The sequence below is a fragment of the Sinohyriopsis cumingii genome, chromosome 6 (assembly GCF_028554795.1).
Source record: "Sinohyriopsis cumingii isolate HCF-2022 chromosome 6, ASM2855479v2, whole genome shotgun sequence".
Taxonomy (NCBI): Eukaryota; Metazoa; Mollusca; class Bivalvia; order Unionida; family Unionidae; genus Sinohyriopsis; species Sinohyriopsis cumingii.
Genome location: NC_142966.1, coordinates 104,883,066 through 104,904,598, shown reverse-complemented (window position 1 = coordinate 104,904,598; position 21,533 = coordinate 104,883,066). Strand labels below are relative to the sequence as shown.

The 21,533-nt window shown below is 34.6% G+C and overlaps 1 protein-coding gene across 2 annotated transcripts in view; it reads left to right on the top strand.

Moving 5' to 3' along the window:
- The first annotated feature begins 2,773 nt into the window (after positions 1 to 2,773).
- Positions 2,774 to 21,533, top strand: part of LOC149797626 (uncharacterized) — a 103,263-nt gene continuing 84,503 nt past the window's right edge. For both annotated transcript variants that reach the window (XM_089962520.1, XM_089962519.1), the window contains exons 1-4: positions 2,774 to 2,974; positions 9,435 to 9,530; positions 15,402 to 15,481; positions 18,573 to 18,647. In XM_089962520.1, the coding sequence (XP_089818646.1) occupies positions 2,929 to 2,974; positions 9,435 to 9,530; positions 15,402 to 15,481; positions 18,573 to 18,647 (297 nt within the window). In that variant the 5' untranslated portion in view covers positions 2,774 to 2,928. The remainder of the gene's footprint in view (positions 2,975 to 9,434; positions 9,531 to 15,401; positions 15,482 to 18,572; positions 18,648 to 21,533) is intronic.

The window sequence follows — 21,533 nt, the reverse complement described above, 5'->3', positions numbered from 1 at the left end:
CCTTTTTTTATGGCGCTAAAAAGCCTAACAGTGCTGGTGTGCCGTAAAAATACAATCAATCAATCAATCAACCAATCATGATGATAATCCAGTTATATGCTAAGCAAATGAAAACGATCATTACCATTAACGGTAAATCTGGCAAGGTGACCCCGCTGAGTAACTGCAATCAGAAGACATGTTAAATGTTAACGTTTTCAAGTTTGAAAGTCTATTGAGACATATTACAGTCAGCTGAGGCTATGTATGTATGTATGTATGTATGTATGTGTGTGTGTGTGCGTGCGTGCGTGCGTGTGTGTGCGTGTGTGTGCATTAGTGTCGAGTGAGTGGTACACAGTGAGGAGGAAAAGGAAAGCAGTGCTCCAATGCCCCCGTTCAATAAGACGAAGATGCAGTTTTAGAACAAATCAGAGATTATAAATTAAACAAGAAGAAAATTAATTCCTCAGCGATGTGCAACCCTAGCACACACAGTGTATGAAACAAATGACAGTCGCTAGAGGGAGAGACTAGAAAACCCACAGAAAATAAAAAAATAATTAACAAAATGACGCAGAAACCAAATAGGACAGGAGTAGAATAGAAGAAACAAAAAATGGATGCAAATTTCTGGCAAAAGACTCCATCACAAAACATGCTAGATAAAATATACAGCAATATATAAAACATAACATTCATTCGTTTGTACGGCCCAATCCCCACCTTCACAAATTGGAAAAATACCACTCCCTGTGAAAAGTGGACAAAACTATCGATAGATTCACAGCATATATAGCGTACATATAGCATAACAATGCAAAAACACAAAATGTAAAATAAATCGATCCAACGGTAACAGATCACGAATGTGTTTCATAACAAGTGAGGAAACCAGCTGTTAATGAGAAATGGTGCAAATGGAAGTAGGCCTACGGTCCTATTTTTAAACGATAAAATGTTAGACCTGTGGCGATAAAATTGAATATTGAACTCTGAACAAGTACATCCATATAAAAAACGAAAGAGAGTCCATGTAAAAATATTACTTTCTTCTCAAAATCTGTTTTACGGGGGTGGGGGTGGGGATGGCAGAACGATATAAAATCCTTTTAAATATTGGAACAATGTGAGTCACCTCACAGGTCTGTTTGCTTACCAATAGCTACAATTCTCGAGGTGTCCACTCAAAAAATAAAAGCACTGTCAAATTTGTAAACTGTGTGAAGCCTTAGCCTTGCTAAAAAGAACAGAGCGCCCCTTGGGACAAACGAGGAAAAACTTTTTGAGGGCGATGTTTTTTTAAATGGCACGATGAGCAAAGCAAATCAGCATCAAAATACCTATTCCAGAAAAAGAATATCAGCGAGTCAATACTGAAAATTAATTTTAGATCGCATCTATTACATTCCAACAAAATCTCTACGATCACCAAAAAGGATAGTCAATTACCTCTCACCTGCCGGGACGCTATACTTCTTTAGTTGTAAAATTTGCCTTTGGCATATTTACTTGAGAAAAAGGGTATTTTACATATATACATATGTGTATATATGTATAGACATGTAAATTATGGTTCATATATTAAATTAAATGACCATTTAGTTCATATATTTATAAAGAGTGTCACAAATGTAAACATTCTTTTTATCACGAATGTGTAAATCTGTCTTTCCCATATGTTAAATTCTTTTTTTTGTTCCATACGTGAAATAATTTACTTTTTCAAAAGTAATTTCACAGATGTACAATTGTATTTAACATACATGGAAGATTACATGATATAAGAATAAATGTTATGAATGCAATCAATAGATAAGTATTAAAAATTTATATATATATATATATATATATATATATATATATATATATATATATATATATATATATATATATATATATATATATATATATATATATATATATATATATATATATATATAAGACAAATTCTTACACCATATCAGTCAACAAAGTGTTCGTCAACTGCATAAGTTGCAGTACCTTATTTGCAGAAGATAGCTGCACACTGCATGACAAAGTATGCTGCATACAGAACGAATAGCTTGGAGTTTTCTTTGTCGACTACACCTGATGGTAACCTTTTACCTAGAAGATATTGTAGTTGCAGCTCATCTTCTGCATTAAATTACGTAATGTGCAGGCTCAGTGGAAATTTATCAGTAAGGAAATCCCAGAGTTTCTAAAATTCGACATATAAGGACAACTAATGCAACAATGAAGTATCAAGTCTGTATAAACATTCCCACATCTAATGCACATATCGAACTGTGTTTGAGGTCTGTATAAACATTCCCACATCTAATACACATATCGAGCTGTGTTTGAGAAACAGCAGCCCATGGTTTAGCTACATATGTAAATACTTAGTGTATTGTCTGGTTTTAGCCGACTGCCACACTGAGGCAGGTCGTAAGTATTCGTGTATCGAAGAGAATCTATCCAAATCTGCTTGATTAGACATACGAACTATCCAGGGGCTATTTTCAAGACCAGGACTTCTTGATCTTACACAAGATATTAATTTGTTGTAAAATTGTACATTACTGGCAATGTTGTGAACAAACTTATTACTAGGTACATTGTTACTATAACTTGTTTAGCTCAAATTCCAAGAAAGCGATAGTCAATAGCGTATTCAAAAATTACTCACTCTAAAAGTTGTCTTCTGACTGGTTTCCCATTTTGTTCAAATCTACGCAAATTTAATGCCACTTTGTAAAGCATATCGTGAATAAGCGACGGAAGTGAAAATTGATTGGACAGTGTTTGTTCAAGAGTTCAAATGTTGGTGGCGGTTGATTGAAGTTATTGAAGTTATCTAAGCGTTTCCTATAGGTCCACTCCAGGCAGAATTTAAGCTATTTAGCGTTGCGAATCTATCAGATGTATTTAATTTAGCCAGTAGTCTGAAATCAGCATAACAAGATGTCATTTCCGAGAGCTAATCTGAAACGATTCAATGAAATTCGAGGTCTCTCTCTCTCTCAATGAGTCTCTCTCCCTTCCTCTCTCTCTCTCTCTCTCTCTCTCTCTCTCTCTCTCTCTCTCTCTCTCTCTCGTAATTGTTATCAGATATCCAGACTAATGCAAATGCAAAGGTTAGTTTTCACAATTCATTTCACATCACGTGCTATTGCATTGAAGTTAGTGATTCCTACAATTCCAAAATTTGTAATTTCAAAATATTTAATAAGCTGTGTTTACTTAAGTAAACTGAACCATCTTATTAATGATTTCACCAAAAATTGACGAGGAACTATTGTGGAAGACGTGAAGGCGCTCAACACCATTTCATTTATGTCTTTCATTTTAAAAATTACATTCTCCTACCTTTAAATTCCAATTATTCACCTTGTTTGGATCTAGTTCTACAACTAGTACTATAGTCTGATAATACAAACCCGTTTGTAACCCCCCACCGATTTCAAAAACGAGAACATTTAATGTGATAAAAAGTGCACAGAACTAAGTCAGTTGAATCATTGATTTATAATTTCTAACCTGGCTGACCAGAACGGCACTAATGCTGGCATCCCCTGCATCATTTCATGCTTAACGGACTTTCCATACTAACACGGCACCATTTTGCATACACTATAGACTAGCTTATTTCCATCAGGCAACATAATGACGTAGTTCATCCAGTTTGGCAATGTTGAATAATTGCGTAAATTACATAGCTTTGAGAGTTTGGAATTATATCCCTCTGCATACATGAACATAGAAATTAAACCGCTTGTTAAATCCACATGAAAAGCGTAGTTGTCATTTTCCTCTGCTTGATTCGACATTGTAAATATCAGAGGCAGATGACTTATGTATGTACATCTGTAGTCGTGATACACCCCTTTGATGGAAATGGGTCCAAGCATGTCCGTCTATTATCACATTAAAGGTTTACGTTATTGAAATTGGTAGGGGGGGTACAAACAAACGGGTTTGTATTATCAGACTATAATATTAGTACCCCTACTCCTACCTTGTGGACGGTGGTACTAACATGAGCATATATGTGTCAATGGAGCAAGCCGGATGTGATTCACAACTGGTGCTATTAATTATGCAGTAAGACCCTGATGCCCAAATCATATATTAGCATCATGGTCTTACATGTAGGACTAATGGGTATTACTGCCTAAATAAAGACGCAGTGTAGCGTGTTTTGATGTTGACTAACAGTGTAACGAAAGTCACATTTTCAGAAATATCACACATAACTGGCAACAAATAACGAAACTTTCCTACCAAGTAAAGTTGTTTTTGTCAGACTTTACTATAATATTAAGTTTTAACAAAATGAATAAAAATATATTATGTCTATTGGAACAATAAGCAGTGTTTCATTTCATTCAAGAAACTAGCCACAGTTTTCATCTGGATGTTTCTTGGTGACAGTTAAGGTACAGAGCATTCAAAAATAAGGATTGAATAGACTTTGGTTAAAGAAAATTAGTGTTAAATATTAAAAGAACAATTTATATTTAATTTACAATGAGTAATTGTGCATATTTGACCCATGTGACTATATGGTGCAGAACAGTCAGTAATCAGGATTGAGTATATTTTCATAAAATAAAATTAGCAGCCACATGTTTTACCCTAATCCATCCAAAATGTTCCCAAGATCTGCCCAGATCAATCACAAACATGACACAAATCAAATGAAACTTACCCAAAACTACAAGAAAACAGTGGAAAGGGTACTATTTTGTAGAAACAGACAACAAATTATGCCACATTTAGTTAGTATTTATATATGATGTAAATGAAATAAGGAAGAGGTATCTTGATGGATTCATCACAAGTGGTGGTTATCAAGTCAAATAGACTCAGTCAATATGTTCCAAGTGAGAGCAGCCACATTGTGAAGTAAATATAGACCATCATTGCCATGCATATCAATGACGATGAAACCAAACATATACATGACTTTGTAAATATATTTGCATGTATTTTTTGTTTTCATTAGTAATTGGTTCTCACCATGGACAATAGCAATATATTGTATTTCGTGATTTTTTTAAAAATACTTTTCTGTGTGAATTATATAAAGATACTGATTCTTCTTTTATAAAGTGAAGTGCAAAATAATGCTAATCCATTTATTTACTTTATACTTCATGTCATTGCATTTAAAAATGTTATTGTTGTTGCTTGAAATTTAATGACAATGATAAAACAGTCTTCTTTGTGTTGGATTTATTTATCTTCAAAACAACATTTTTGAGTACAAACCAAACTATTATTTGAGTACATGCAGTGACAAAGTGGCAGTCCACAGAAGTTACAGAAGGTAGTAAAAACCAAAGAAGTGAGTAAATAAAAGTTTGGATATTCTAAAAATAATGAGAATTTGAGATTATTTTGTAACTACACATGTAACTTGATTGGTATATAAAAAGTCATGATATTCATTTTTGAATTAATGCATTGATGTAGATGATAACAATTATGATGATAAAGATGCACAGTCATGCAAACAGCTTCAAGTAAATGTTTCCATCTATCATGCAGTGGATTGGTTGATGATGACTACTTCTTTAGATGGAGATGATGATTTTGGAGACTGTGTCAAATAATATGATGATATAGAATAGATACAGTAGACGATATTTTTAGTGATAATGATCTTATGGAGAAGGAGAACAATAAAGATCACCATGAAACTGAAGTTAATAATTGTGAAAACAGCGAACGATACATGAACAATTAAACCAAATGACATTTTAAGCAATGAGGATATTTTGTCCGTTCTCACTAACACTGACAGTTGTCCAACTGATACACCATGAGGGCCTTAAAATATTGTTTATGTTGTACTAGACATAGCTGGCAATTACCATAAAGGAAAAAACTCATGATGATTGTGGGGCATGGAACACGCATGTGGGAACTGCTGTTAACCAGACTTTTGTGTTTGAATCAAAATTAAACTTTGTCTGGTTTATACAAAAAAAACCCCAATGTAATATGTTTGAAACAAGTACAAAATAAGAATATTTGATATATTCCAATTGAACCACAGTCTGAAGAGGTAATTTCATTCCCCAGATATTGCACTGTCAAATGCATTTCATCCAAAAACACGCTGTATTAGAATATTGTGGGGAAGGGTTTTTAAAAATTAACCAAACACATGGAAACAGTAAGTGTAATAAGCCCTATTGGTCAGCAAATCCAAACATTTAAAGAGAAGCTGTAAATGGTATAGGCATCGGAGAGATATTTGCAGATAAATAAAGATAGCTTTTCTGTGCCAAAATCATGAAGGTGAATTCAAGAATTAATAGATGTAAAACTATTTATAATGTATGTTATTATTTTTGTCTCCACTGATGTGTATGACAACTGATGGTCCAGTTTTTTGGGGTGGTCCTGGGTGAATTGTGCAGCCTTAAAATGAGAATTAAATTTTAATAGAACAATTTTTATTTAATTTTACATGTAAAAATGTGCATGCATGACCTGTATGACTTTTACTGTAGAACAGATACAGTTCAGTAATTTTTACAGGGATTTGCCAGATGAGCCATATTTGATTATCATGCACGAAAAAATTTAATTTTAATTTGTTAATAGCGATTATGTTGTTGCTAATGGTCTCTCACTAAGTGCAGGTCAAAACACCCTTGCTAGAACATAACCAACAAAAATGGTGATTGGACATTCATACTTGTGTAGTCGTACAAAGTAAGATGGCTACCTAGTGCTACAATGCCCTGATATTTATGTTCGTTTTGGTTGACATCTTACTGCCTATATCAATGGCACTGTGTAGCATGTTCCAGGGTCGAATGATGGGAGCAAGAGGCATAATTTTTATGAATATATCACAAAATATACTCTTCAGCCAGTCCTGTGGAACAGATAACCCCAAATTTTAAATTCATTTTCATGTCAAAATAGTTATGGTCAAATGAGCTGGGATCCTATCTTCTATAAAACAACAGTTGAAAGATAAGTGTCAGTTTTCCTTTTAAAAATATTGCTTGTCAGATCATTGTGGTCATTTACTTGTAACTCTCATAACACAATGGACAAATTAGTTATTTAACTGATGATTTTTTTTCTATTATCTGTATTTAAATTAAAACTATATAATGAATAAAAGCAGGATCAGCAGCATATATGGTTAACATATAGATAAAATGTGTTCATTTATCATGTACTCGAGATCCATCAAGTAACAGCTTCAAACATTACACTTGGTGTTGACAAATATTCTCATATGAAACATTTTCTTTGTATTTTTTCAGTGTTAGAGACCATTTGCAATTAGCACAAAACAACCAAAGATAATCATTGTTTCATGATCTATTAAAACTTAGGGTAGAAAATGTAACTCTTGTAACAAGGATTAATGAAATTTTTTATTTCTTTATTTAAAATTCATAATATATTTGGGAGCCAGTAATTGACAGTTTTGGTGCAGGAAGTAGATACACCACATATGTTGATAATGTTTTGTATTCAGCTTCTTCATTGCCCCTTAATTTGCCAGATTTCTTCAAAAATGTGTCTGCCAATGGTATTTGTGAAGTAATCTGAAAACAGTTATGTATGTACATTGTATTAATTATTTGGTATTTTGGGTCTTTACAGTATTAGTACATATACTTTCGGATATTGATATAGTCCTATATTTATATTTTGTTGTATTTTTTCATGTGCAGTTTATAATAATTCTTTATGCACCTCTTGGCTTTTTTTTTCGCTTTTTGGTATGCCAACATGCTTAGTGTGATTTGTGAACTTAGCAATTATTGTGAAAAGAAAATTTTGGGTCCTTAGTTTTGATACTGCTGTTGGTATATAGTCTCTTGACACTATTCAGTCAATGTAAATTCTTTCAAAATCTGATTTTAAGCAACTGAACTTAATATATATTAACAGTTTTGACCAATAGACTTCTTCTGATACTTAGTTGGTCCTGAATGAAAATGGTTCCAATCATACACCAAATATGACTGCCATGATGGCTGTTTTTAAAATTTGTTGCTGCTATTTCGTGTTGGCATTAGGTTTTCACCAAAAGATGTATTAATGTCTACTCTGTCTGAAATGAAAATGGTGCCAGTCATACATCCAATGTGTTCCACAGCAGCTAATTTGAAAATTTTGTTACAAATGAAGAATATCAGAGACAGTTTTAACAATCAACAGATAAAAGGAAAAAAATGGTCTTATTTTGGATCCCTGTAAATTCTTTTTGCTGGGTAGAGTGTCATTCCCTTTGAGGAACTGTTGGTTTTATGCAACTTGCCAGACCCTGTGTCTGAATAAAAAAATCTTTGAGTACTATCCACCTTAAAATGTTTATAATTGTTGGCTGCCCTAGAACTGATGTGGGGGTTGGGTCTGTACTGTTTTGAAACAGAATAGACTTTTTTGAGTATATGAGAGATTTAATGAAGAAATGATATTGCATAAAATAAAATTTGCAGATCTTGTAGATTTTTGGTGGGTGGGGTGATTTGTTTAGAAATTTGGATGATTTATGCAGGTACACATCCTAGAATATACCTGACGTATATTTTAATTGTAAATTTTGTTATTACATGTACTTTCTTATGGCGTAGCTAAAACATGGGTACTATTTGTATGGTTTTTAAAATAATTTTGGATATGTTTTGGCAAGAATATTTTTAGTTCTTACCTGCATCAATTGAATCAATGGTTCTTACCTGCACTGGTTAAGTCATTTGTGTTAAACTTTTATGTATGTATATATTTATATATTAGTCCAGTACATAAATCTGTTATTACTGATCATTTGATTGGACTGAAAGATGGTAACTGGTAGGAATATTCTGCACCACTTGCCAATGCCAGCTTTGACATAAAAACATATGCTCAAAATTGTTACTGGTTTGGATTATGTTAAAAAAATTTAATCTCCTTTTAAGATTTGCACACAGAAAGTCAAAATAAAATAAACTGAGAAACGTGTTGTACCTTTTGTAACCTAGGATCCAACACATCAGGGACAGTGTTGTTCCCATATTCTCCAGATTTTGTAAACAAAAAGGTAATAGTAATCATAATACTTTAAATTAAGAATGTTGTCTGGTCAAACCTGGTACAAGTGTTGATACAGATGAGAGTAAGCTCCTATACTGCTCCCATTTCATCCATCTTGACACCATTCTTTGAAGTGGCATGAGTCCCAGTGCTGTCTAAATTGCACTTTTTAAAAAAAATGGGTGCCCCGAGCACATTTTCAGGTATTTCTGGGAGTCAGGGACTCTCGGTTTGGGTCAGCAAGAAATCAATTCATGGTACATGTATATAGTTATCTAATACAGACGTTTTACTGATGGACATTTGTGGGTCCATATTTGAGGTTAAAGTTCCTTGTTTTTTAAGGTGAGATTTGGGAGGGTGAAATATTGATGGCAATACTAAAATTGTGTGCATATTTGTTTTTACAGGTTGTGCGCCACCTGTTGGGAGCTATGATCCTAAAGAGTTGGCTGCAGTCCCTGTTGTTGGATTTGACAAATCCAGCCGTTTCAAGACATCAAAAGGTATGTTACTTTAAATTAAAATTTTTATTTTAAAAAAAATGCTAATTTGTGGGTTATAAAAGTTTTATGAAATCATTGACTATTCTTAAAAAGTGATGAGTGTTGTCTTTAGCGTGTTTTGACTGTGTATTAACCCTACTATAGATCATTATGGAAATTGTGTAATCTCTTTAAGCTGACATGTTAGATTGCTATGATACATTGCCATGGAATCTCCACTTGAATGACCATAGTCATTTTTCTTTCATAACACTGTCACGGAATAAGGCAAAAAAATAATTTGGTATGCCTTTAGAACAAATTGGTTAATTAACTTCATATTCACAGACGCATACAGCATTACCTAGGGTGGTTCATTTTTTTATGTGACTGAACAATACATGCATCCCGTTGTAGGTCGCTCATGGCAAGATACTCTTATAGCATGGTGTGCATGGGCACTTTAACCATGGTCATGTGCATTTTTTTCTCCCCTGTATTTATAGGAGGCTTAATGTTCTGTGTCATACAGTGATCGCTTGGATCTTGCCAGGGAGTGTCAACACTCTTACTTTGAACTACAGCCACAGGGCTGTCTGTATGTATGGATGGATAGATCAGCTAGAAGAACCAGGATGGTGAGACTATTATCTGTAGTGAAGCCATTTCGACCGAGAGTGTATCTGTTTCATGCTAGGAATTGTTGAATAGGGACGTATAATTCTGGAGAGGACAAGGAATCATGACATAAATTCTCAACTTCTGGATAAGGACCATTACATTGTGTAATATATACAAGGACACATGGTTGTTTGAACCATACTTAATTTAATTTGTGGCATTTGGTTGTGTGAACCACTTAGTTTTCATTGTTATCATATGGTTATGTTAACCACTTAGTTTTCATTGGTGTTATATGGTTGTGTGAAACATTATATTCTGCATCATAATATTCTGTGAATTGTACTCATGTCTGTTCATTTGTCTCGTATGATTCCATAAATCATATTCTTTTCACTGTGAATGTGAGAATCATACTCATAGACTTGTTATACATATGTGTATCTGTAAAATGTTCAGTATAGTAGTAGTATATATGTAGTGGGTGGGTGTGCAAGTCAGTTTTCATGTGTTGTGAAATTATTGTTTTTTTTTTTTTGTTTGTTTAATAAACTTTCATGCCCTCAGATTGTGTTGTGTTATCATTTACTCCATGCATCCATTTGGTTTCAATCCTGTTGCAAACACCTTGAAAACTGTTTCTACAGCAGGACCTCCCTTAGAAATATTTTTCTTTGTGCCATAAAATTCGCCAAATGTAAAAAATTTGAGTCACTTCTCAGGAGCCATTTTATGTCATGATGCAGGGACTTAGATATATACATAATATTATATTGGCTTTAATTTTAATTTATATAAACATGACAATAAGACAGTTTTTGCATGTTTTTATTACATTTCAAAGCACAAGAATAATAATTAATAGATATAACAATACCATTTTATACACATGAAGTTCAATGTATAGCATATGAAAAGCAAGAATGAATAACTGATAATACAAAATGCTGCTTAGTCTTCATGAACAATGTCACTGACAATTCATCAATATCTGCCTTATTTTTTCCCCCTCCTGAAATCTAAATTCTCCACACTGGGCCCAGCAATAGAAATTCTCATTATATTTTTCAGAGTAGATCTATGCCCATAGAATTTTAATAAGTTTGTTTAGATCAGATTCAGGTGACTAAACTCCCTCTCATAGTCTGTGGTAGAAATAGGGGCAACCAATTTATTGCCTGGTAGTTGCCTCAGATGCAGCTAGAGCCAAATAAGCCGTATTCTTTGTGCTTGATACAGACTTGTTTTATGAAGTAAATTTTTAATTTTTCATTGATATATGAGATTCTGGCCTTTTACAGTAGATGACTGGCATCCTTGTAGTGGCTTCCTGTGTTACTCAGTTAAGTTCAGACCACAGAAACGTGTAAATAATCCCTAAAACACTAAGCAGTCCCAAGGGCTTCGTACACTCAGTTTACAATAAAAATAAATTAACACACGCAAATGACACCAGATCTTTTGGCCAACCTGTTCAACAATAGAATATATCCCCCAGTCCTTCCATATTTCCTACTAATCAGATTTAAATGGTTCTCAAAATCGAATGATGGCTTGCAGTTAGCTGAAATTATGTTCAAATAACATCTTTTACATCATCTACTGACATGATCCACTGACTGCTGCAGATAGCGAAAACAGGTATTAAGTGGCCCAAGTCGCTTACATGAATAAAAAATTAAAAATTTGTCGCCGGTCAGTAAAAAAAATAGCGCTGTTTTCAAAATTCTTTCGCATTTGTTGCCAGATGCGAAGCTTATCGGAGGCCCTGTTACAGAAATAACTTGCAATGAAATTTATATTCTGCAACATATTTGTTGGTTTCCAGTATAAACTGTAGCTTGTTTGTTCTCTATAAAAGGAATTGTTGTTGCCGAAACCCCCATTTGAGACCATCCCATTTCCGTCACTTTAACCAGACATGTGCGACTTCCTAGTGTCCAGTCTGGATAATTGACTTTTAAAGTAACACCCTATGATTTAAATAAGCAGAGAAAACAAGGTTGTTTGACATGACTTGCACACCCCAGCCATAAACTCTTCTGGTCAGTCAGCAGAACTAAAATTTAATTTTTTTAAAAAGTTCCAAAACTTGTCTAAAACTTGGATTTGTTTCAAGTATCTTTCACATCTCATTTTGCCAACTTATTAGCATATGTGAGACATGTAAAACGTGATTAAAAGATGTGTATGTACATATGAATGTGTGCGTGCATACATATGTATGTGTGTGTGTGTGTGTGTATGTATGTATGTAATTATGCTTGTATGTCTGCTGTTCAATAATACCATTGCAAATATTAAATAGAGCTAAAAAATACCATTATTAATAACTATAATAATTACAAATTGATTTTATTATTATTTAGCATATTTTCACAGCTCATTAGCTTTGATTTAAATTTTTGTTATTTATCATTATCTTGAATTTCTAACATGATGTCTGTCTGTCATCTATCTTTAAAAATTCTGCCGTGACAGTCCAACTTAACCAGCTCCGTCCCAAGCATTAGTCAGTTCCTAGTGACATAGTCATCACAAGGGTTCCAGACATTGTTCTTGCCTTGGGGTGATACTGCTTCCCACGCATGCATCAGCAATTTTAAAAAAGACCATTAATAGATGTATGCACAGTGCCATGAGTCAATAGAAGAGGGATTTTACTTACCATCCACATACGAAGTTCAGTCAAAATAAAACTTATTCGATCCCCAGACCTTGTTTGGCATTTTCTAAAGTGGAGTCTTCAGTGAAAATCCATTTTCATGTTCATCATATTCCAAGCTTACTACATGCCAGACAGACTAATTGTCCTTGAAGAATCATCTGATAGAAATAGAATGATCTGTTTCTCTCTTGGTTTTCATGTAAACATGTGCCTGATGGAATGGTGGACCTATTTCCAACAAGGTGGAATGCCAAACTCACATCCTTTTTGTCTCACCAGCCCAGGATCCAAAGTTTTTGGCAGTTGATACTCTTTCTCTTGATTCAAATGGCCTGGATGCATGATGCATATCCACTAATACCTCCGATTCCAAGGTGATATAGAAAGCAAGTAAATCGGAATATAACTTCTTGAGTGTTCTACTCAAATGGGAATAAGCTTGGAGCAATGACCTTATTATTCTTGCAAGAGAAATCTCCAGGAAATCAAAATTTTCCCTTGTCTGTTCAAGTAACCATGTTGGCAGGTGTTTCATCCAAACTCACAGTTGCAGAACATGCACCTCTGTGTTACACAAACTTGCAGGAATAAAAGTTCTCACAAACAGTTGTGGAGTGATCGCTGAGGCAAGGCAGCTCGTCACTTGAAGATAGTACAAAGGCAAATGGAAGATCTTGTCCAAGCACATATTATAGCATTACAGGCATCAATACTTCAAACAGAGAACTTCCTACTATGGTTGTTTGATGAGAATCAGTTAAAACGGATCAAAATCAAAAGCCACTGTTCCATGATAACTAACACCCTGCATCATTATGGAAGAGAGGATAATTGTCAGAGGAAAGACCTATCTGATCTTCTGTCCAATTTTGATACCATGTACAAAGATGTTGGCTCTTGGCCCAGTCTATCATGGGCACCAACTGGCTGCAAAAGACACCTTTTGAACTGCTCTCAACGGCCTTGATGATAAATAAGACATGCTTCCTTACTTCATTGCCAAACAGCAGAATGAATCAGTGAATACATGTTTTATCACTTGACTTGAACTACATGCAGTTCCAAGAAGATGGGTCTGTTTCACTCTTGACTTTTCCTGCTTTCATTGCCATGAACAGGCTCATGTTCATGGGGAATTGGACTTTTCAAATGAAATTCCAGTCTACTTTGGACACTTAATCTCAAGATCATCTTCAGGACTCAGTGTGAAGTAGTACTTAGGAAGGACCGAGCCATTGCATAGAATGAGAATGCTTCTACACAACAAAGAGAGGAAGGACGGCATAACAGCATAGACACTTTTATCCTGGAAAAAGTGAGTTATTCGTTCTGCAGAAAATATCCCCAGGCTAAATGAATTTGCTTCTCATCTCAGCTGATGAAGTTATGGCAGATGCCACAAACATTGCATTTGAATGAAACTGTTCTTCATTATCAACGCCATGGGATTTGAGATCTGTGTCCACTTCTCCAGCTTTTATCTCAGAGACCTTTCATCTATAAAGCTCAACAGAATCTGGTGGGACCTATAACCATGGTACAACAGATTACCTTCCCAGTTCATTCGACAGTCTTAAGGACACATCTTCATGATTTCTGCTGGATTATTTTGCAGGAGGACAATTTTTTCCCTTTTGAATCCACTCCCTATCATGTGGAATCCATTTTCCCTTCTGGTTATCTAGAAGCTGTCTCACATGTTTTAGTGGACAGGGGATGATCTCTGGGGTAAGGGGACGTATCTCCCTCCACCTCTTACCATTTCTTCTGAGATATTTTGACCAGGTACATATTTGAAGAAGAAACCAATTTTTTTTCTCTAGTAAAATGTGTTTCTTCAATAATAAGCCCCTGATCATAATAGCAATGCATCCTCCCTGCAGTTACAGTCATATAGAGAATGTGCCTTCTGCTCCATTAGTAACTGAGCAGGGTCCCAGCTCTGGTCTGGATTTCTGGAAATGGTCTGAAATTTGAAAATATCTGGAAAAGTTAAAAAATGACTAAAATGTCTAGCAAAAGACTTAAAGTTTTGTTTTTACAACTTAGTCAGAAACTGATAATGTCACTGCTCTTTTTCCAGGATCCCTGCTGAAGTATTCATGCGATTTGGTGTCAGTCTTTGTATCAAAAGCAGATTACATTTAGCATTGTAGCTAAAAAGTTTTAACCATGTGGATTACTGGATTTGCTATGCAGTTGTAGTTCTGAGGTATTATGATTGAGTTTAAAAGTAATATTGAACAAACATTTTATTAGAGAAATTATTTTTTTTAGATATATTTGTATTGACTTTGATTTTGTGCAACGCAATATAAATACTAGGTATTCTTTATTAATTAGAGGTTGTATAAGAAATTATAGTATTTATACTGTTGGACATTGTGATATCCCAAAGAGTACTTGGGGCTGAAAAGGCCATACTGTTGTACTCTTGCACACAATATCCACCTGTACTAAACATTATAATCATTCAATGCAGGACAACTTTACTTATAAGGGGATTTGCTTTTATGGATCCCATGAGGAGCCCTGTAGTAAGGTAGTATGGTAGCCTGTACATCTGATTTTCAGTTAGTTTGAAACATTGGGTTTTTTTGCAGAGAATTTGCCAGGACTTGGAAGCATCACTGTGGACACCACTCTGAGCTGCAGCACACCATCATTGAATCAGACCCCACAGGTAAGAATCAGTACTTTTTGAAGACTTTTTCAAAACGCGTTTGGTAAAACTTTCCAGTGGTATTTACTTAGTCATTTTAGAGCTGTAACAATATTAGTGGTAACTAGTTTAATTTTTTTGCCAACCTCCCCACTCCCTTGCATAGTTACTAAACTGATCAAGTTTATGTGAAAATGGAAAATATTAATCAGATGTCTTACTTTTAGCCTTTTCAACAAGTAGTTAAAAATAGAACATATGCTAGAACTGATGCTAAAGCAAACAGGAAATTAGTTTCCTTAGACCCTTTCCACCCCATTTTTTTTTAATTGGACATTTATGTTGGGGTTTAGGGCCAGAGTCCACTGCCTATCGAAATGTTGGAATTCGCCAACACCACTTGGTGTAGGCATAGGGTAGCCGCTTACTAGCGTGCCTAGCAAACTAAATCATAAATCTTATCAATTTCATGCAGGTATATCTTGATGAAAGGTTGTCAAAGTTTGCTAGGCCGGCTAGTAAGCAGCTACCCTATGCCGACACCAAATGGTGTTGGTGAATTCCAAAAATAGGGTGGCAAGGGTCAGAGGGAACTCGGACTAACAGGAAATACCTTTCTGTCAGTAAGTTTGACTAGATTTCAAAGACTGGAAACTCTAATTATGATGTAACTCTTGCTAGCTTACACTTTGTACAAGAGGTGTTCTTGGCTGATTAAGTGATTGCAATTTGGTTAATGTGTTATGGGTAACCAGATAAGTTCTTTTTGAACAGGATAAATAAAAGTTTCACTGGTGTGTACATCTGCATCTTCACTAGCCAAGGTTCCAATATGTGAATCCTATGGCAGATAGAGCAGATATTTCTGTGAATTTCATTGGATGCGATGGCAAGCCACCACATCCAATCAAAATTGAATTTTTCAAATTTGAACACTGTTCCTACATGATCGAGACAAGGGGTCACAGAACTTGAATGGACTCATAAATAAACAAATCTGCATGTAATTGCTTCTCTCTGGTACATAGTCATAATTTTGATGTTAAACTTACAAAGTTTCCTTTTAAAATCAATTGCTTCCACCATTTTTGGCCGATACACAATGCACTGCTGTTAAACGCTTTTGGCTAGTTGCCATTACATACTAAAGGGGGCAAGTCATGAAATCCAATAGATATTGCTAGGTCAAAGCAGTAAAATATCTGCTTGATCCACCAAGGTGTAGATAGGGTTAGCAAATCAGAACTTTGGCTAGCGATGATGGTAAATCTGGTATGTAATATGATACTTGCAGGGTTTCCAAGCTACCAGAAAATTAGGAGATACGATAGTTTAGTTCCTAGCTGGGAATAGCCCTTGAAATTTGCATATATTGATTTTCAACGTACACATTTTCCAAACAAAGATGTTTTTAATTCAGTCTTTTAACACATTAACCCCTAGCGATGACTTAACGGGGCAGGAGGTAGTAGCCTACTGTCAAGCTCTGTAGCGTCGTGGTCATGCATGATACACTAAAGTGGGTGGTATTATAGAAAGGTAGACAGATGTAGCTCTACAATGATACCAAATAATCTGGTATATCTAATTGCACTACAAAATACAGATAGAAAAACCTCATTTTTTGGACCCGACTTTTTTAAACCCAAAATTTGCCCATGGTCGGAATCCGATTTTGTGTCAGGATTTTAGAATTTTTGGTCTCTGATCTAAGGCAAACCGGTATGTACTGCAAACAGACAGATGAGCCTTTGCAAAAAGTAGGATAAAATGGGCATTTGTAATAAAGAGTGGTCTCCATACAAAAATAATGGGTCCGTTTAGCAAAAAAACTTTTACCCTTCTGCTCATGCGCGATTCAAATAGCCAATGAAAAATGATGTTTCTAACACAACTAGGCAATATGTTATTGAAAGATGACCGGGGATTACGTGTTTTCGAGTCTATTCAGAAATAGCTTTCGAAATGTGTTTCCTACTTGATTTTCAGGCGAAAATGACAAAAAGCTCCAAGGGTTAATGTGTTAACAAGCATAACCTTGAAAAAGAAAATAATTTCAAACAAGAAGAACTGTAATTGAGGAAATCCTCCAAGTCTTTTAGCTTAAAGTTTATTATGATGAAGTTAGATTAGAACTAAAATGGCCGAGAAATCATTTTTCCCGCTAGGCAAAACAGAAAGAAGTGAGCAAACCTTCAGATAGAATTGATAAATTGGTCACTACTTTACTGAAGTTGATTTTTCTTAGGAATCATGGCAGCCCTGCTTGCAGTGTGAACTGTTATTGTAATGCATATTTATCAATGATACTGAAATGAATATTCATGGAAGAATATATTGGGGCTAAAATTCAAATCATAAATTATCATTCATATGTTCGTTTTATTTTTTGTATATGAATTTGTCCTCTTTTAATGAAATTCAAGTTACTGATCATTTTGCGATAGCCATGCAATGTGTAGTGTCACTTAGCAACAATACATGTTCATTAACTACTATAGCAAACACACAAAATTCTTGACCCAACAGAGCCATGGGCAAAACATTCAGCACTTGTTAAACACACCATCTGAGTTGTATATGTAGGCTTGAATCATGATTAACTCCCTTTAAGGTGCAAAGCAAGTGTATGATATATTTTATTTGAGCATCAGTTTCTGATGTGGAAAGGGGGACTGAATCCAGTTTGATGTCTTCACATTTGACGGTTTCATTAATTATATTTTTTTAAGTTCATTTTTTTTCTTGATTTTTATTATTAAATAGTAAAAGTTAATATTAAATGCTGATGTGTGTGTTATTGTTTTAAGAAAGAAAATGAAATGATATTAATAGACAATTCAGCAAATATGTGTTTTGTGGTTTTCTTTTCCCCAATGCTTATGGTTTCAATATATTTGTGAACTGGCAATCACAAGCTTTCATGTCAACAAAGGGGAGCTATGTTGTGCCCACTTTAGCCTTCTTGTTTCATCTGAGCTGCAATCAAACTCATTAAAATGTGCCACCTGTTCATTAAAAAAAAATCAAATTGCAAAATCAATTAAAATATATGTACATACCACTTTTATTTTAGGAAATGTATTTCATAAGCATGTATTTTATCTTTCAGAAAATGCAGAAACCATCTAAATCTTCCAGTCAAGCAGGAGCTGTTGAGACCAAAATTAAGGAATTGGAAAAAGAGGTGAGGGACTTTTTGAAATGCAATAGCACACCCATTATCATTTACCCTCTGATTGGTCTGTGTACTAGAAGGAAATCCATTAGGCTGAAAAATAGACATGTACAATATTTATTTCATATCTGCTACCAGATTATTACTGTTGTGACACCATTGTAAAAGCCACTAAATGGCTTATTTGTGCAAGCATTATATTTGCAGTAACACTCTGAAGCAACTGTTTACAAATATAGGTTTTGTTTTAATGAAGGTCATTTTGAGTTTCACCGTGATGGCCTGTTGTTCATTGTCTTATGTGTGTCCATTTGCACAAATATTTTTTTTTGCTTCTCCTAAACTACTTGGAGGATTACCATGAAAAATTGCTGACACATTGATCGTAAGATTTAGCTGGACATCAGGTTATGGCATTCACATCAAGCATCTTGCAAATCATCTTATTATTATTTTTTCTCAAAAGATGGTAATATCAAATTGGGGGTGTTCAAGACTTGTGTCTCGTTGGTCCTAACAAAAAATGGTGCTAATCTAATGTCTGGTTTGGTCACAGTGGCAGCCATCTTGAAAATATTGTTATTGGTACTAGTCCTGAAAGGAAAATCACATCGGCATGGTGTTTTCCCCAGACTTCATACATTGTCAAGTTGGTCCATAATAAAATGGTGCTGCCTGGATATCCAATATAGCCACCTCAGTGACCATTTTGAAAATCTTGTTATTGTTACTCACCTGAGTGGATTGTCATATCAACATGTGATTTTTGCCAAAAGACTTGTCATGATGTTTAGTTGGTCATAAATTTGGTGTCAGTTGGACATCCTATATGGCCACTACAGGAACCAGCTTGAAAGTCTTGTTACTGCTACTCATACTGTATGGAAAGACCTATCAGCATAGGGTTTTCACAGGAAAACTTCTCAAGATTCATCATTGTTTCAGCCAGCAAGCACTTTTGTGGGATTTGTGCAAAATAGTCCCATTAATATAAAAGAGACCTAATGTGCCAACAGTAGGGATGAAATGATATGCTCTGCAGCATATCAGTATGATTCACAATACAGCCAATGATACAATCCAATATAGATAGACATGTCTAACTTCGTGGTCATTTCATCTTTAGAAGGTTTTTCAGTGGCGGCATTGTTGACAATACACTCACCTTTTGCAACACGAAGTGATGTGGTTTATAATTTTATAATCTTGCTCTCCCCAGCCCCCCATGTTAATTATCTTATCCCAGTAGCATGTTTGGTATCAAGGAGACGTTATAAATGTGCTGCACAAATAGATTGAAGTACTTTATTTTTCATTTAATAACTACTTTTATGTGAAGTTTTTTTTGTAGATTTGTACCTGATCAAATCTAGTCAAATATGAAAGCTACACTGCTGGCGTCACGCAATGTTACACTGAATTCTCATTAGTGGTTATTATTGGTAAACATAAGCTGATAAACACCAGTCATTACTTAAAGTAGTTTACCCCTACATGACAAATGGGAAGGATTTGCAAAAGTGGTCATTAATTGAACTGTAAAGTACTTAAGCAGAGATGCTGCCAGGGTGCAAAGTTTGTATGAATATGCGTACTTGGAGAGCAGTGATTTGTGAGAACTCCTGAAAATTAATTTAAGTTTCGCATATGAAAATGTACCTGGCACAGTATACAGTTTTTATTTAACCATTCACCCATAAAATGTTTTTCACGACATCTGTTTTTTAGGTAGACAACTATTTATACATCTGAGTTCTTTAGCTTGACATGAGTGGTTGTTAAACTAAATTTGATTGGCACATTGTGTCCTAGAACAAGCACTATGTCATAGTTTGAACCCTTCTTCAAGGTTGTTTTACAAGTGCATGCTTAAAATATGGGCAACCTAGAAAACCCAATATGGCTGAGCCCTAGCATGGTCCATTTTTAGACGATGATTTTGTTTAGCAAATAATGGCTGATGAACACGATGATGACAGTACATTTTATTGTTATGAAGTATATCAGATTATTGGAGCTGGGGAAAGTATTATGGAGATAACTGTGTGATTTTAACGTGAAGAAAGTTAAATACGAGTCCAGTGTATGTGCTAAATGGACAACATACCAGTCAAGTGGAAAGGCAGAATACCAAGCTGAATTAAAAGTCAATTTAAAATTATAATATAATTTTCATTTCATTTCTCATTAAATTCATATATTCCTATCTTGGTTAAGATAAACTGAATAAATAAGGATGATAACAATTACACTAAGAAGAAAAATTATATATTTCATAAAAAGACCTTGGTCTAAATAAGCAGAGTATTGATGGACTTGAAACCCTAGTATAGCATTGATAGACTTGAAACCCTAGCATAGCATTGATGGACTTGAAACCCTAGTATAGCATTGATGGACTTGAAACCCTAGCATAGCATTGATGGACTTGAAACCCTAGTATAGCATTGATGGACTTGAAACCCTAGTATAGCATTGATGGAAAAGTGAAAAAAATATGTGGCATATGTCAGTAAAGCATAGATTCAACAATGTGAAACTTTGGCAGAGCTTTTGTTAATTAAAACAATAATCTTATTTTGAAGCTTAAGTATCCAAAAGAAAATACATGTGAGACTCTGTAAAATTGTACATAACAACCATAAAGAACATTTTCTTCTGTTGTTTAGAAAATAACATTGTAATGTCTTCCAAGTTTAATTGAGACATGAAATTGGTAATAATATGTTTCTAAAGCATTTATGCATTGCAAAACAAGGGGCATGGTGGCTAAACTGAATCCTGCATCAGATCCAATGAAGCCCACCTTAAATGTCCTAAATTATTCAATAAAACTTCCTGACTACAAACAGTTAGTCTGATTAAAAGTATTTTTGTTAACTTGTGAAAGACACT